Source organism: Onychostruthus taczanowskii, unplaced genomic scaffold (assembly GCF_017590055.1).
Source record: "Onychostruthus taczanowskii isolate IOZ18803 unplaced genomic scaffold, ASM1759005v1 scaffold280, whole genome shotgun sequence".
In the NCBI taxonomy this organism is placed as follows: Eukaryota; Metazoa; Chordata; class Aves; order Passeriformes; family Passeridae; genus Onychostruthus; species Onychostruthus taczanowskii.
The window spans coordinates 30065-44083 of NW_024500129.1; the positions used below are offsets into that span (position 1 = coordinate 30065).

The window sequence follows — 14019 nt, forward strand, 5'->3', positions numbered from 1 at the left end:
GAAAAATTCCCACAAAAAGCCACAAACAATTCCCTGCAGGAGGCTCCACGGTCTCTCCTTGTTTGTCCACGGCTTTGTCCTCGCTCCAAGGGGTTTGGGAAGAATTTATTCCTTCCTTTTCCACCTTTGGAAGTGCCTTTGGAGCTCCTGGGGACTTGAGCCTCCTGCCAACTTCTTGCTGCTGAAAACCTGGAGGAGTTTGGGTTCCTCCACCTTGGTTTGATGGATCTCAACCTCTTATGCTGCCCTTCCAGACCCTCAAAATTCCATCCATGACCACAAAATCATGGATTCATGGAATGTTTTCGGCCTAAAGCTCATCCAGTTCCTGCCATGGGCTGGGACACCTTCCACTACCCCAGGTTGCTCCAAGCCCCTTCCCACCTTGCTTCTGCTCCTGAAAAATCTGCTTTTCCTGCTCAAGCCACACACAAAACTCTTGGATGGCTCCATGTTTCTTCTGGAAGAGCTGGAGGTCTTTAATCCTCATGAATAACCTGACTTTTATACACAGATCCCAAAAATCGTGAGGAAAGAAAACAGAAAAGCCACAGAGGATTCCCAGTGGAACTGGACTGGAATTCCCAGGGAATCCATGGCTGCCCCATCCCTGGAAGTGTCCAAGCCCACGTTGGACAGGGCTTGGAGCAACCTGAGTTAGTGGAAGCTGTCCCTACCCATGGAAAAGGGTTGGAATGAGATGATCCGGAAGTTCCCTGCAGAAATCCACGTTTCCACATTTTCCCCACGCCCACCCGAACCCAAATCCCTCCTAAATCCAGGTGTTTTCACTCAAACCAGGTGAAACCGCCGCTTAATTCCCAGCTTTGCAGCTGGCATTAATATTCCAGCCCGCGGCATCTGGCAGCAGCGGATCCCAAGAAAAATCCCCAACGGAGCAGCGGCGCTTCCGTCAAATTGCCAAATCACCTCGTCCGGGCCGAGCTTTCAATCCCAAATATTAAATAACAATGAGCAATATTCCAGAAAGCTCCGTGGATTATGGTTAGTGCCCCCCCCCCCCCCAAAAAAAAAACCCCACGGAATAAATGGATTTTTCTGCCGGTAAAAGGAATCCCAAAAAGGCGATTTTTGGGCTGAAATCGCTGCCCACGAGCGGCGCGGCCGCTCCAAGAAATTCAAGGGATGCTGGCACGGGGCATCCGGCAGAAATTCCAAGTATTCCTGTTATTTCTGGCTTGGCACCGGGTTCTCCCTGCTGTTTTCTCCACGTGGGGAAGATTTTTTCTATTCTGTACATTTCCATGACAAAACCGCTTCCCGAATCCCTCTGCATCTCCTATCCGAGAAATCCATTTCTTTGGAAATTTGTGTGATTCCCACATAATTTCCCTCTGGTTTAGGGCAGGATTTTTCCATGTTCTCCAAAATTTCCTTCCCTGCTCCAACGCCTCCTCCTTGATCTTCTTCCAACCTTTGGGAAGTCAGCGATGGAGGGGAGAGGAGAAACCTGGATCACTCATCCGGGAATTCCTTTGCTTCCCGTTGTTTTTTTCTGGAGAGACCCCACACCTGCAGGTAAACCCCCCCCTAATTTGCATATCATTATTCATTCCAGCAAGAATTACGACCATGCACAGCTCAAAATTCCTTAAAATCCCACGAAAATAACCAAAATTATGGATTTTTTACATTCCTGATGCTTTTCATGGGGCTAAGGGCCAGCTCCCCTCATGGTGGGACTGAGGGAATAAATCACAGCTGAGTTTAAGCAGAATTATTTTAAAATAATATTTCATTATTTTAAACCAAAATTATTTGGTTTTTGATGGAATGAGGCTGCAACGTGAGGTTTTAAAAACACGAATATTTCCAAAACCGACCCAAACCATGCATTTTTCCAAGATTCCTTCCCCTGCCCCAGTGTTTAGACTTTGCAAGTGAAAATTAAAATTTAGAGCTGGGATTAAGTGGATTTTCCCCTCCCTGGGAAAAGGGGAAAAAAACCTGATTTGAATAATTCAAATATCAGAACACAGCCGGATTGTCCGGGAAAAGCAAAAGATCCCTGGGCACCCCCCACCATCCCAGCTCCTTGTGCCATCCCAAATTCCCAAAATCCCAAAAATCCTCTCTCTTCCTCACCTTCCTCCCCCGGCTCTGGGATTTGGGAGCATCTTCTCCCTCTGCCTTCCACCTGAGCTCCAAATTCCCTTTTCCAGGGCTAAACTGGGATGGGAATGAGGGAAGCAGCCCGGCCCCTCTTCCCTCCCAGCTGGGCACCGCCTGCTCCGAGCGCATCCCGCTGGGAATTCCGGGGTCAGGGATGAGCCGGTGGCGGAAAAAACCCTCCCTGTGCCTGGCACGGTGCCCGGCGCCGCTCCGGCAGCACGAAAATCTCCGTGAAAAAAATCAGGGAAAGGTGAGCAGCAGAGCCTGAAGACGTCCAGGCTTCCATCTGGAGCCTCCCGTGATCCATCCGAAATTTTCCAGCTGGGAAAACGTCCTCAGGACAGGAATCCAGCCTCTATAATCATGCAAAAACTTGTATTTTATGTTAATTTATAATTAAATGAAGCTGTAGGATGAAATCCTGAAATCCTCCATCCTTAAGGTTTTGCTGTTCTTCACTTGCAAGCAGTGCTGTTCCCAAAAATTGACATGGAATTCTGTGTAATTCCATATATATAAATATCCCAGGGCTTGGACTGGAATTTTAAATTCTACATTTTAAAATTTCGAATTTTAAATTCCTGCTCAAGCAGGAATTTCTCAGTTTTTGTGGGATTTGGGGTTCTCCAACCCTGCCATGGCCTCTCCAACCCTTCTTCCACACTTCCAGTCCCTCTTCCCATCTTTTGGAAGCGTCAGTCCCTCCTTGGAGTTCATTTTTTAGGAAGCCTTTTGATTGGTTGAAGCTGATTCCTAGAAAAACCGGAATGACCAAGGAGAAATTTGCATAATTCGGGCAATAAAATGGATATTTGGGAAGAAGGTGAGTACCAGGATCGAGTTTTCCCAGGATGATTTGACAGATACAACACAATCCATGGGATATCCACGAAGAGGAAAATCCAGTTTGGTCTTTCAGTGGGAATTTTGGAGCGATGGGAATGTTGAAGCCCAAAGTCTGTGACATCAAACCTTGGTTTGCTGGATGCCCACAACCTCCTGAAGCTCCTCCGCACACAATTCCGTTCTCCAGCTAAAATATTCCCAAAGGATTATACCCACCAAAATACCATTAAAAAATAAAAAAATTAAAATCCTATTATTTCTCCAAAACTCTCAGGGATTGTCCAATCCCTGTCTCCGGATGGCGCTATGGGATCACCTTCAGCTCCAAGCCCTCAACACCAAATCTCTCCGCGAAACATCTCCGATGTTCTGCTGCTCCGGTGGCATCGGCACTAATTAACATCCACGGAAGCTGGTCAAGGCCACGGGGAGACAACGACCCATCCCATCCCTCGCCATCCCATTCCCACTTTTATTTCAGGAGAAGCAGGGCCGGGAGGATGAATTTTTGCCATTTTCCGGCAGCTGTTTGGGTGGGATGGTCAGGTCGGGACGTTGGAGGCCACGAATCCATAGCCAAAGGATTTTATGGGATGTTGATGGTGAGGAAACACCAAAATGAAGTTGGATGATCACTCCTGATGAGTCCCCTGGCTGAAGGTCAAGTTGACCTTGCTGAAGGTCCAGGGAGGGGGTTCTCCAGTGAGTTCCTCCGGGATCAATCCCATCAGGAACCCACCAGGAGGAAGCACAAGACCCAAACAACCGAGCCGGGCACGGACAACACGGCCGCCAAATTCCCGGGAGCCAATCGGGGCTGCTCATCCCAATGAAAGCAATCCCCCAAAAATAGCTTCGTTCCCGAAATCCAAATGTCACCGAAAACAAGAGGAGATCTTTCCAGATTGGAGAGGGAGGAGGGAATGCTGGGAAAGGAGCACAGAGGAGCCTTTATCCTTCTGAGGAATCAGCTGGGAAGAACAAAGAGACCAGAAGTGACATTTCCCGAAATAGCCGATCAATAGGGAATCTGCTCCCGCTGGCTCCGGGAGTGCGACAAAGAGTTCCAAAAATGGTGATTTTTTTTTTTTAGCTCTTGCCCATTCTGAATGGATTTTGCATCCTCCGGAACACATTCCCTACGCCAAAGCTTTTCCTCCTCTTGGTGTCTCCAGCCTGACGGGATACAGGGAATGGTTTCCCACTTCCAGAGGGATAAGGGGGATTTTGGGAAGGAATTCTTCCCTGTGAGGGGCTGGAATGGAAACAGAAAAGCTGTGGCTGCTCCATCCTGGAAGTGTCAGGTTTGGGCAGAAAGCCCAGCCCAGGAGGTCCCACCACTCTGATACCACCAAGAGCAACGATCAACCCTCATCCCTTTCTTTCCAAAAGATGGGATTTTCACCTCATGGCTCCCCAGGGAATCACTGGTGTCGGTTCTGCTCCTCTTCCTCACTTCCAAGGGAAGCAGGGAATGAAGTGAACTCTAAAAACCAGGAATGGTCACATTTATGAACTTGCAGTTGGAACCGTGCTCAAAATCTGGCGTTGTGGTTCCTCACCTCCTTCCCGGGTTTCTTCATAGCTCCTGCAAGTCTCTTCCTGAATTTTGGGCCTGGATTTGCACAACTCTGCCAAATTACAGCTGTTCCCTGAATCCACGTGGCACTAGGACAACAAATCCAGATGGAGAAGGGCTGAACATGGCCAGGGCAGGATTTGGACACTGAACCATTTGGACACTGAACCTCCAACCATGGAGGATGAATCCAAAAACTCCTGTGGGAGCCAAGAGGTGAAAACAGCTGGAAAATTTTTGGCAAATTATGTCTGTATCCCAAAACAGAGGTGGCCCCATGACCACGACCACCTCCTAAACCCTGCCAGACACCAACCCACCTCCGAAACCACCTCAGGTGCCTCCACGTGGAGCTCCGAAAGGTGGTGACAGGATTTTTGGGAGCCAACCCCAGTTCCCTCCTCATTCCCCCAATTTCTTTGCAGTGAAGTGATTCCTGCTGACCACAAAAAGATTGAAGACCTCTTCAAACATTCCTGGGTGTGGAAGTCCAGGAGAAATGGAGGAAGACCAAGCCAAGGATCCTGAGCAGGTGAAGCAGCCGCCATTCGGCTCTCCTAGAACACCCACAGAAGAATTCCAGGATTCTCCTGCTCATGGATTGGATATCCCAACTCTCCACAAAGAACTGGAACACAACAGGGCACCTCCTCCAGCTCCAAAGCCTGGAATGACGGATTCCCCACAGCTTTGGAGAAGTTTGGTGCCATCCCTGCTGCCAGGAGGAGAAAGGGAGAAGAAGTTCTTTAATGTTGAAGATTTTTGGTCTAAAATCCAGTCTGAGCAGCCTTGGACCTTCCATCCATTAATTGGCCAATTCCACCATGGGATGAAGACAGAAATTTGGGATTTCTCTGACAAATAAGCAGATTTCCCAATGGGAAGATTGATTGATTGATTTTGGATTAGCAAAGAGTTCAGCTCCCTGAATGGAACAAGGACATGAAGCAGCTCTGAGAACCACAAATCCAGAGGGAATGAAGAGGGAAAGGGTTAAGGGCAAGGATTGGGAATGATGGGATTTGGGATTCCAGGTGGACGGAGCACAACGTCATCCTCTGAATGACACCCATTAATCTTTGTTACATTGGAAAAATCTCCCGTAGGAATTGTTGGCCGGGAGCTCCAAGGAAGCGGAAAAATCCTTCCTTGCTCCCAAGGATGTTGCTGCAGCTCCTGGGGTGATCCACCAGCAGGTGGTGATGACTCCATGGGTGAGGATCCCCAGCTGAATCCCTCGGGATTTCTCAGTCAAGATCCGGCTTCTCTCCACAAGCCACCTTGATCCCACACTTTGTCCCAACACCTGGGAGTTCTCCAGCTTCTCCTTTCCCGGCCAGAGGGGATTCCCAGCCAGAGGAACCATGACCCGGGTCTCACCACGCTTTCCCACCCACCAGAGAACCACGGATGAGCTGTGGGACTCAATCCTGTGTCCCTCTGCCATTTTCCAGAGGAAAACCTCTGGAATTAATGCCAGACTCGAGGAGAAGAGGATTGGAAAGACCTGGGAAGGCTCTTGGCTTGCAGACCTGATTTTCCAGCTGATCCTGGAACCTCTAGGATCATTTCACGAAGGGGGTTTGGAAGCCAGGGAGCTGTGGCAGCTCCACTGGAAGTGTTTGAGGGCTCACCACACTCCATGATGGATCTTGGAAGTTCTGGTTGGGTTCCATCCCGCTCCAGATTCATCACCTCCATGTTGGGACAACCCGAGACTTCCCAATCCCTGTCCAAAAGTCCTGGAGCACCACTGCTCTTCCATCCCAGAAAGTGCCTCAGGCCAGGTTGGACAGGGCTTGGAGAAACCTGGAATACTGGAAGGTGTCCCTGCCCTTGGAGTGGTTTGGGTGGGACTGGACGATCTCTGAGGTTCCACCCAAACCCAAACCCATTCCACGATTCCATGATTAATCCCCCCCCCCCCCCCAATTAATCCCATTAACAGGAATTCATCACAAGCTCCCATTCCATTTTGTGGCACTCATGGGGTTAATCCAAAGAACGTCCACTCACAGCTAATTAAGCAAAGCTGCTAATTAGCTCCTTGGCTGTCAGCGGGTTGGGGGAAGGGCTGCCAGGGCTGCTCCGTGGGTTTTTATGGGATTGGGAAGACGGAGGCGTCTCCCGTGGCACAGCTGATGCCGACAGCTCATGAATGCGGTGACATCGAAGCTTTTAATTGCCACCAGCCCAAATCCGCGTTGTCCCCGTCACCGAGAAATCCCGACAGATTCTGGCTTGGCTCCCGCTGCCAATCCCTGTTTCCAACCAAACATCTCCAATTCTCACTCCTTCCCACCCTTCCTGGGAATTGCATCCGTCCAGCTCATGGATGGGATCAGGTTGTCCATGGATTCATGGAGGGCGGTGAGGATAAAAACCCCGATCCCACTGCCCTGCTGGTTTTCCCTCCTGGAAAGCTTGGAATTTTTTTCCCTCTCTTCCTTAAGTGGCAATTAATTCCGACACTTCCCAGGAGGTCACTTGGTGGCAGTGAATTCCAGGGAAAGATGGGATGGAATGTGATGGAGACCAGCTTGGAACAGCTGGAAACGTGCCAGGAAAAGGGATGAGGAGCATCGCGGCCTTCCCGGTCACCATTTCCAACATGGAAAGCAAAAGGAAAAGCTGGAGATGCCTCCACTCATCCCCAGCTCCTGAAAAAATCCAGGAATTTGGGGTTTCATCAAAACCCGGAGCGACCAGGCAGGGAGTGACTCCAGAAATCCCCAAAATCCGGTTTTATCCTCGTCTTGGATTTCTGGGGTTTGACAAGGACCTGGTGGGATCCAGTGGGGACTTTTGGGGTTCAGTGAGGACTTGGGGACTTGAGAAGGACTTGGAGGGGTCTAACAAGGACTTGGGGGAGTTCAAGAAGGATTTTTGGGGGTTCAGTGAGGATTTTTGGAGCTCAAGAAGGGCTTGGTGGGGTTCAATGTGGATGTTTGGGGTTCAGTGAGGTTTTGGGGTTCAAGAAGGAATTTTGGGGATCAGTGAGGATTTTGGGGGTTCCGTGAGGGTTTTAAGTTCAAGAAGGAATTTTGGGGTTCAATGAGGATATTTGGGATTCAGTGAGGTTTTGGGATTCAAGAAGGAATTTTGGGGTTCAATGAAGATTTTGGGGCTCAAGAACAATGTGGTGGGGTTCAATGAGAATTTTGGGTGTTCAGTGAGGATTTTGGGTCCAAAATGGACCTGGCAGGGTTCAAGAAGGACTTTTGGGGTTCAGTGAGGACTTTTTGATTTCCTTGAGGACTTTTGGAGTTCCACAAAGACCTGAAGGCAACACATGAAGGGAAGGGATGAGGAGAAGGATTGGGAAATCCTTTGGGAATAAAACATCAGTGACATTCACTGCCCCACCCACCCCAACCCCGATCCCGGATGGAAATTCCGGCTACCTGTAGTGCAGGAGTTGTCCTTCCGAGCTGTAATCCCGATAAATGTCGTATTCCTTCTCGAACACTCCGGAAGGCGACGAACTGGAAAACAGGAATGGCGGACGAGGAGTTACCAAAGGATACATCAACGTCTCCTCTAGGATTAATGGAGATGAATCCCATCAGGATGGGATCCACCTGTCCGGGATCTGCTCCCGGGACCTGCTGGAGCTTGGAGTCATTGATTTTTTATTTTGAGTTGTTGGCCGGATGATGACCAAGCCACCCCTGGCCGTGGTCTCCAGGTTCATGCCCAACCCTTCCAAGACCAAATTTTCCCTTAAAACATCTGAGCAGATCCCAAACATTTCCTGGCTTTATCCCACCCTTTCTGAGTGCCACTCCCGCTCTTCAACAACCTCGGATGGTCAGAGACAACATGGGAAGAGGAAAATCCCCAAAAAACCCCATTTTTGCCACATTTTCATCTAAATCTGAGCCTGCAGAGCTCTCGTTCCCAGAAGATGGAGAAGGTGACACCACCAACCCACTCCAAGAGACACCACACTTGGAAAAAACCCCATCTGGAAGTCTGGGGTGTAATTTCCAAACTTTGTGGACTTTTTTTCCAAATTTTTGGACTTGGTGTGTTTCAATGAAGACTTGGGAATTCAGAGTTGGAGTCCAAGAAGGATTTTGTGGGATTCAAGGACTTAAAGCCGCTCCTGTAGAATCAGACCCACTCTTGATCCATATTTTTGGCTCCACACTATTCCAAAGGCCATGAATCCATGCCAAGACCCTCCAACACTTCCCAAAAACCAGGTGTTGATCATTGTCTTTCCAATATTTTCCATCCCCGCTGCCAGTGAACACATGAAAATGTTTATTTTTGCCTTAACAACCCTTCCCAGCGGGAATGTGCTCAGAATTGGTCCCGTTTGGAAAACACAGAGCAAATATTTATCCAGAAAATGTCTGGAGAAATAACTTTATTCCAAAAAAAAACCACCCCTAAAATTCCCCCATGTTTCCTTGTTAATACTCCCCTGTTAATAAAATTCAGATCCGATGTTGGTTTCGGGAGGAAAAAAAGAGGGAAAAGAAACAAATCTTCCTAATAGGATAAAGCTCCAAAATTTTAGTGGAGCAAGAGGCAATAAAATTAAGCTTCTGTCAAAGCTGATCTTAATGGGATTTAGCCCTGGAATTACGGCTGTGAGGAATTGCTTAATCCCTTTTTCCTCGCCAGTGCGTGTGAATGGAATTCCACCCCCTCCTCCCCCTCCTCCTCCTCCTCCTCCTCCTCCTCCTCCAGGATTCCTGGGAGAAAGGCATCACCTCTGATCCCAGTGCTGTACCCGAATCCATGGTGGAATTTAGATGGATTCCCAATTCCGTGGTGGAATCTCCTCCTCCTCCTCCTCCCCCTCCTCCTCCTCCTCCAGGATTCCTGGGAGAAAGGCATCACCTCTGATCCCAGTGCTGTACCCGAATCCATGGTGGAATTTAGATGGATTCCCAATTCCGTGGTGGAATCCAGATGGATCCCAATTCCATGACAGAATGCAGACGGATCCCCACATCCATGGTGGAATCCAGATGGACCCCAATTCCATGGCAGAATCCAGATGGATCCCCACATCCATGACGGAATCCAGATGGATCCCATCCCTGGAAGTGTCCAAGGCCAGGTTGGAGCAACCTGGGATAGGGGAAGGTGTCCCTGCCCAGGAACTGGATGAGCTTTAAGGTCCCTTCCAACCCAAACCATTCCGTGATTCCAGGAGAGTTCTGGAGCTGTTCAAGGTCCTTCCCTGGGGATCTCCCACCCCCATCCCATACAGCAGCATCCCTGGGAAAGTCTGGTGGGAATGTTGGTCTTTCCCTCTAAAAAGTCCACTGGAACCTGGTCATGGCCAAAACGGGATCGCCAAACCCAACGGACACTGGAATTCCCCACGTGGGATGGACCAACAGCTCCTCCCACTGCCATCAGCAAGGTCCACACCCCTCCAGGACGGAATTCCCACTCCTCTGGATCCCAGGGTTGTGTTCCAGCTGCCCGGATCAAGCTCCACATGCTCCTCCATCCTTTATTTTGGCTGAGCACAAAAATGGGCGGATTTTTCTTGGAGTTTTTCGGAGTTGTTGCTTCCAAGATCTTCCCAATCCATCAGAGCCATGGCTTGGTTTCCATCCATCCTTTCTCCCGCTGTTCCATTTCCCACCAGCGTTAATTATCCCTGTCCAAACGAGCTCCAGGCCTCTTCCCGTCCATCTCCGACGAGGTTTCCGTGCAGACGGAGTTGATGGATGAGCGAATCCATCCCAAAGATTCCGACTGGGGGGAGCCAGGCAGGGAATCTCCGCAGGGATCCGCGGACGGATGGAGCTGTGGTTGCACATTCCCGGGGATGGCCAAGCCAGCCCTGCTTGCTTTTCCGGGATGAGCTGAGGTTTTGGGAATCATTAAAAACCACCAGCTGAGGTTCCACGTTAATGAGCAGCCTCTGGAATTGGCCCGAGAGCTGGGGGCAGGATTCCCAGTTGATTCCTGGTTAATATTTAAACAGCAGCAGTGCTGGATTCCGGCCATCCGGCTTCCCGCGGGCAGGGATGCGACGGAGCGTGGCCCCTACCCTTGGCCAGCTGTTTTTCCAAGGTTTTTAAGCCAAATCCTTATGGATTTTGTTTGACTAACAAGCAAAAAAAGGATTAAAGGAGGAATTTTACAATGAGGGTGGTGAAAGACGGGAGGATCTGTGGATGCTCCATCCCTGGAATATTCCAGGCTGGGTTGGATGGGGCTTGGAGCAACCTGGGATAGTGGAAGGTGGCCCTGCCCATGGAAGGGGGCCGGAACTGGATGGTTTTGAGGACCCAAACCATTCCATGTCCATGATCTTTCCTGCAATTTCCACCTTGGCCCAGTTTGTGTCCTCAAGCCAGACATTCCCACCCAACCTGGCCTTGGCCAACCCGGAACAACCGGGATAATCTGGAAAACTCAACCCAAACGAATTCCCAAAGTGGGCGTCAAGGGCTTCCACAAGCACGGGGCTACAGGCACTGGACTGCATCCCAGAAATCCCAATGGATAAAATCGCACGGAGCTGATCACAGGAAGCAAAACCAGCTCCAACCAAAAACCCAACCGGTTTGGAAACCCAGATTTGGTTTTGGAAAAGCGTCCTGAGGTCTCTCCAAAATCCTTCTCCATGCAAAGCCAGCCCAGCTCCCTCATTTTCTCCTCACACACCCTGTGCTCCATCCTGGTGATTCCCCACTGGATTCTCCCAGGTTTTTCCACATTTTGGATAACTCAAAGGTTGCCCAGTTGTGGTCAAGCGAGGCTTAAATCTTTGCTGGGCATTCCAAGGTTTTCCCAACTTCCCTTCCTCACCTGCCCTGGGGATAACACTTCCCAGCATTCCCGAATCCTTGAGCAGCCACTGGTTTGTCCATCCCGTGGCTACACCTGGCCTTGCTGAGCTTCAGGAAGTTCTTCCCAATCTGTCCTCGATCCATAGAATCCCTGGAGCTCCAGCCCTGCCCTCCAGCTTGTCTGGAGCCGGGGGTGGCTCCGCAGATTATTGATAAGGATATCCAGATTATTGATAAGGATTGGGAGAGGAGCCAGGATCGGCCTGGGAGGAGCCAAACATTGGGAATGAACCCCAACCGGCACAATCCAATCCGGACAATCCGGTTTTTATCCATGAAATCATGTCCCTGGCTGGATGAGAGATACATCCAAAGCCTTTCAGGGACATTTATGAAGGTGGTTTTCCAGGAATAAAGGTGATTTTCCAGTAATCAAGATGATTTTTCATTAACAAGTGTGATTTCCAATGAAAAAGGTGATTTTCCACTAATAAGGGTGATTTTCCAATAATAAAGGTGGTTTTCCAATTAAAAAAAAAGTGATTTTCCATTAATAAATGTGATTTTCCAATAATAAAGGTGGTTTTCCAATTAAAAAAAAAGGGATTTTCCATTAATAAATGGGATTTTCCAATAATTAAGGTGATTTTCCACTAATAAAGATGGTTTTCCAATAATTAAGGTGGTTTTTCAGTAATCAAGATAATTTTTCATTAATAAGTGTGATTTTCCAATGAAAAATGTAGTTTTCCACAAATAGGAGTGATTTTCCAATAATTAAGGTGATTTTCTAGTAATCAATGTGATTTTCCACTAATAAAGGTGATTTTCAATTAACCAAGATGCTTTTACATCAATAAAATTAATTTTCCCTAAACCACAGCTTAGGAAGCCTCCAGCACGGACCGAAATTTATCCTGGGAACCTCTGGCACAACAACAAAACCTAACAAAATATTTTTAAAAAAAATCAATAAATCCAGCAGGTTTTTTTTTTTCCCCTCCTGCCTAGAACAGGAAACGGCACCATTCCCCAGCCTTTGGAAAATCAGGGAAAGTGAGCGGCCTGGAATAGCTCAGCTCCATGGCAAAAGCCAGGAATAGAAATGAAATCCCAGCTCCAAATCCTCGGCTTTAATCGCTGCCCTTCATACTCTTAATTACAGCCCCCGCTTCCAATAAAACTTCAAAGATGGTTTTCTTTTGGAATTATGCAACCGGAATTTTGGGGCCGGCCGCCGACGCAAGCGCTCGGAGGAATTAGGCAAATATCCACCTAATCCGGGGCCGCGTTTCGCAACGGGAAGCGGGGAATTCAAGGAAAGGATATTAAAAAGCTTCAGCCCCCAATTTCCATCCCAACTCGGAGCAAGAAATGCCGGATATGAGAAATTTTTTTTTTTTTTGGGAAGTATTTGAGGATGGAATGAGGAAGGGGAGCTCAGTCTTGTTTGGGTTATGCCGGGAATGTGTTTTCCACTTGGTTATCCCCAAATATTTCCTCGGATGTTTCCATGCCCTGGGAGCTTCACGGTCTCAATAAACTCAAGGATCGCGGCGAGGAATTGGATTAAGGAAGGAGCCTGGAAAATGGATTTGAGGATCTTGGAAGTCGTTTCCGACTTCAACAATTCCATGGAAAGCTCAGCCGGATGGGTGGGATGAGACCCGGCACTGCTGGAGCACCCCCAGTGCTGGAGAAGGGGAAAGGAAGTTGAAGCTCAAAGGAATTTTAGAGTAGGAAAACCTCCCATGGGGGGAAAATCAAATCTTTGGATAAATTTGGAAATGCTGGGAGATCTTACCAAAGAATTCCAGCAAAGCCCCATCCCTGGAAGTGTCCAAGGCCAAGTTTTGGGAAAGCTGTCCCAGTGGGACAATGGAAAAAGCAGGGATTTCTTGCCACAGCAGCAAAAAAAGGGAGCTAAAAAAAAGAAGCTGAACTGCAAGAATTCCGAGAATTGCCTCCAACAGTCCCTTCCAGAGCTGGATTCACCTCCAGCCAAACCTGGAGATGCTCTGGTTCCTAAATCCTAAATTTTAAGGGAGGCCCCGGGTGTGAATTCCAATAAAAACTTTCCCATTGATCCCAAATTCCCTTTTCCAACCAGATGAGCTGAGCTTAGCCAGAAACATTTAAATAAGATTTCATGGGATGAAACCTAGCTTAAAAAATTTTTTTTTTTTTTTTTTTTTGCTCCTTAGTGGAAGAAAAACTTCATCAAATCATGGAAATTTCATGGAAATTTCACAGAAAAACTTCATCAAATGCCCAAACCCATGGTTTTGGTTGGAACGAAAAATCCCTATCCCAGGTTGTTCCAAGCTGGCCTTGGACACTTCCAGGGATCCAGGGGCAGCCGCAGATTCTCTGGGAATTCCATCCCAGACTCTCACCATCTTCACAGGGAAGAATTCCTTCCCAATATCCCATCTATCCCTGCCCTCTGGCAGTGGAAAGCCATTCCCTGTGTCCTGTTCTTCCATCCCTCATCCCAAGTCCCTCTCCAGCTCTCCTGGAGCCCCTTCAGGCACTGGAAGGGCTCTGAGCTCTCCCTGGATCCTTCTCCAGATGAACATTCCCAGTTCTCCCAAGTTCCTCCTGGCTCCTCACACCAGGAGACATCACCCAGCTGTGAAAATCCAACATTTGGATGAAGAAAAGCCCGGAATTCCAAGCCTGAGGCTCCTG

General features: G+C 48.6%; 1 protein-coding gene across 1 annotated transcript in view; it reads right to left on the bottom strand.

Annotated features, from left to right (window-relative positions):
* The window catches only part of ARHGAP39 (Rho GTPase activating protein 39), a 64940-nt gene that overhangs the window by 22824 nt on the left and 28097 nt on the right, over nt 1-14019 (bottom strand). Inside the window, exon 3 of the mRNA XM_041407978.1 lies at nt 7963-8043. Coding sequence (XP_041263912.1) covers nt 7963-8043 — 81 coding nt within the window. The remainder of the gene's footprint in view (nt 1-7962; nt 8044-14019) is intronic.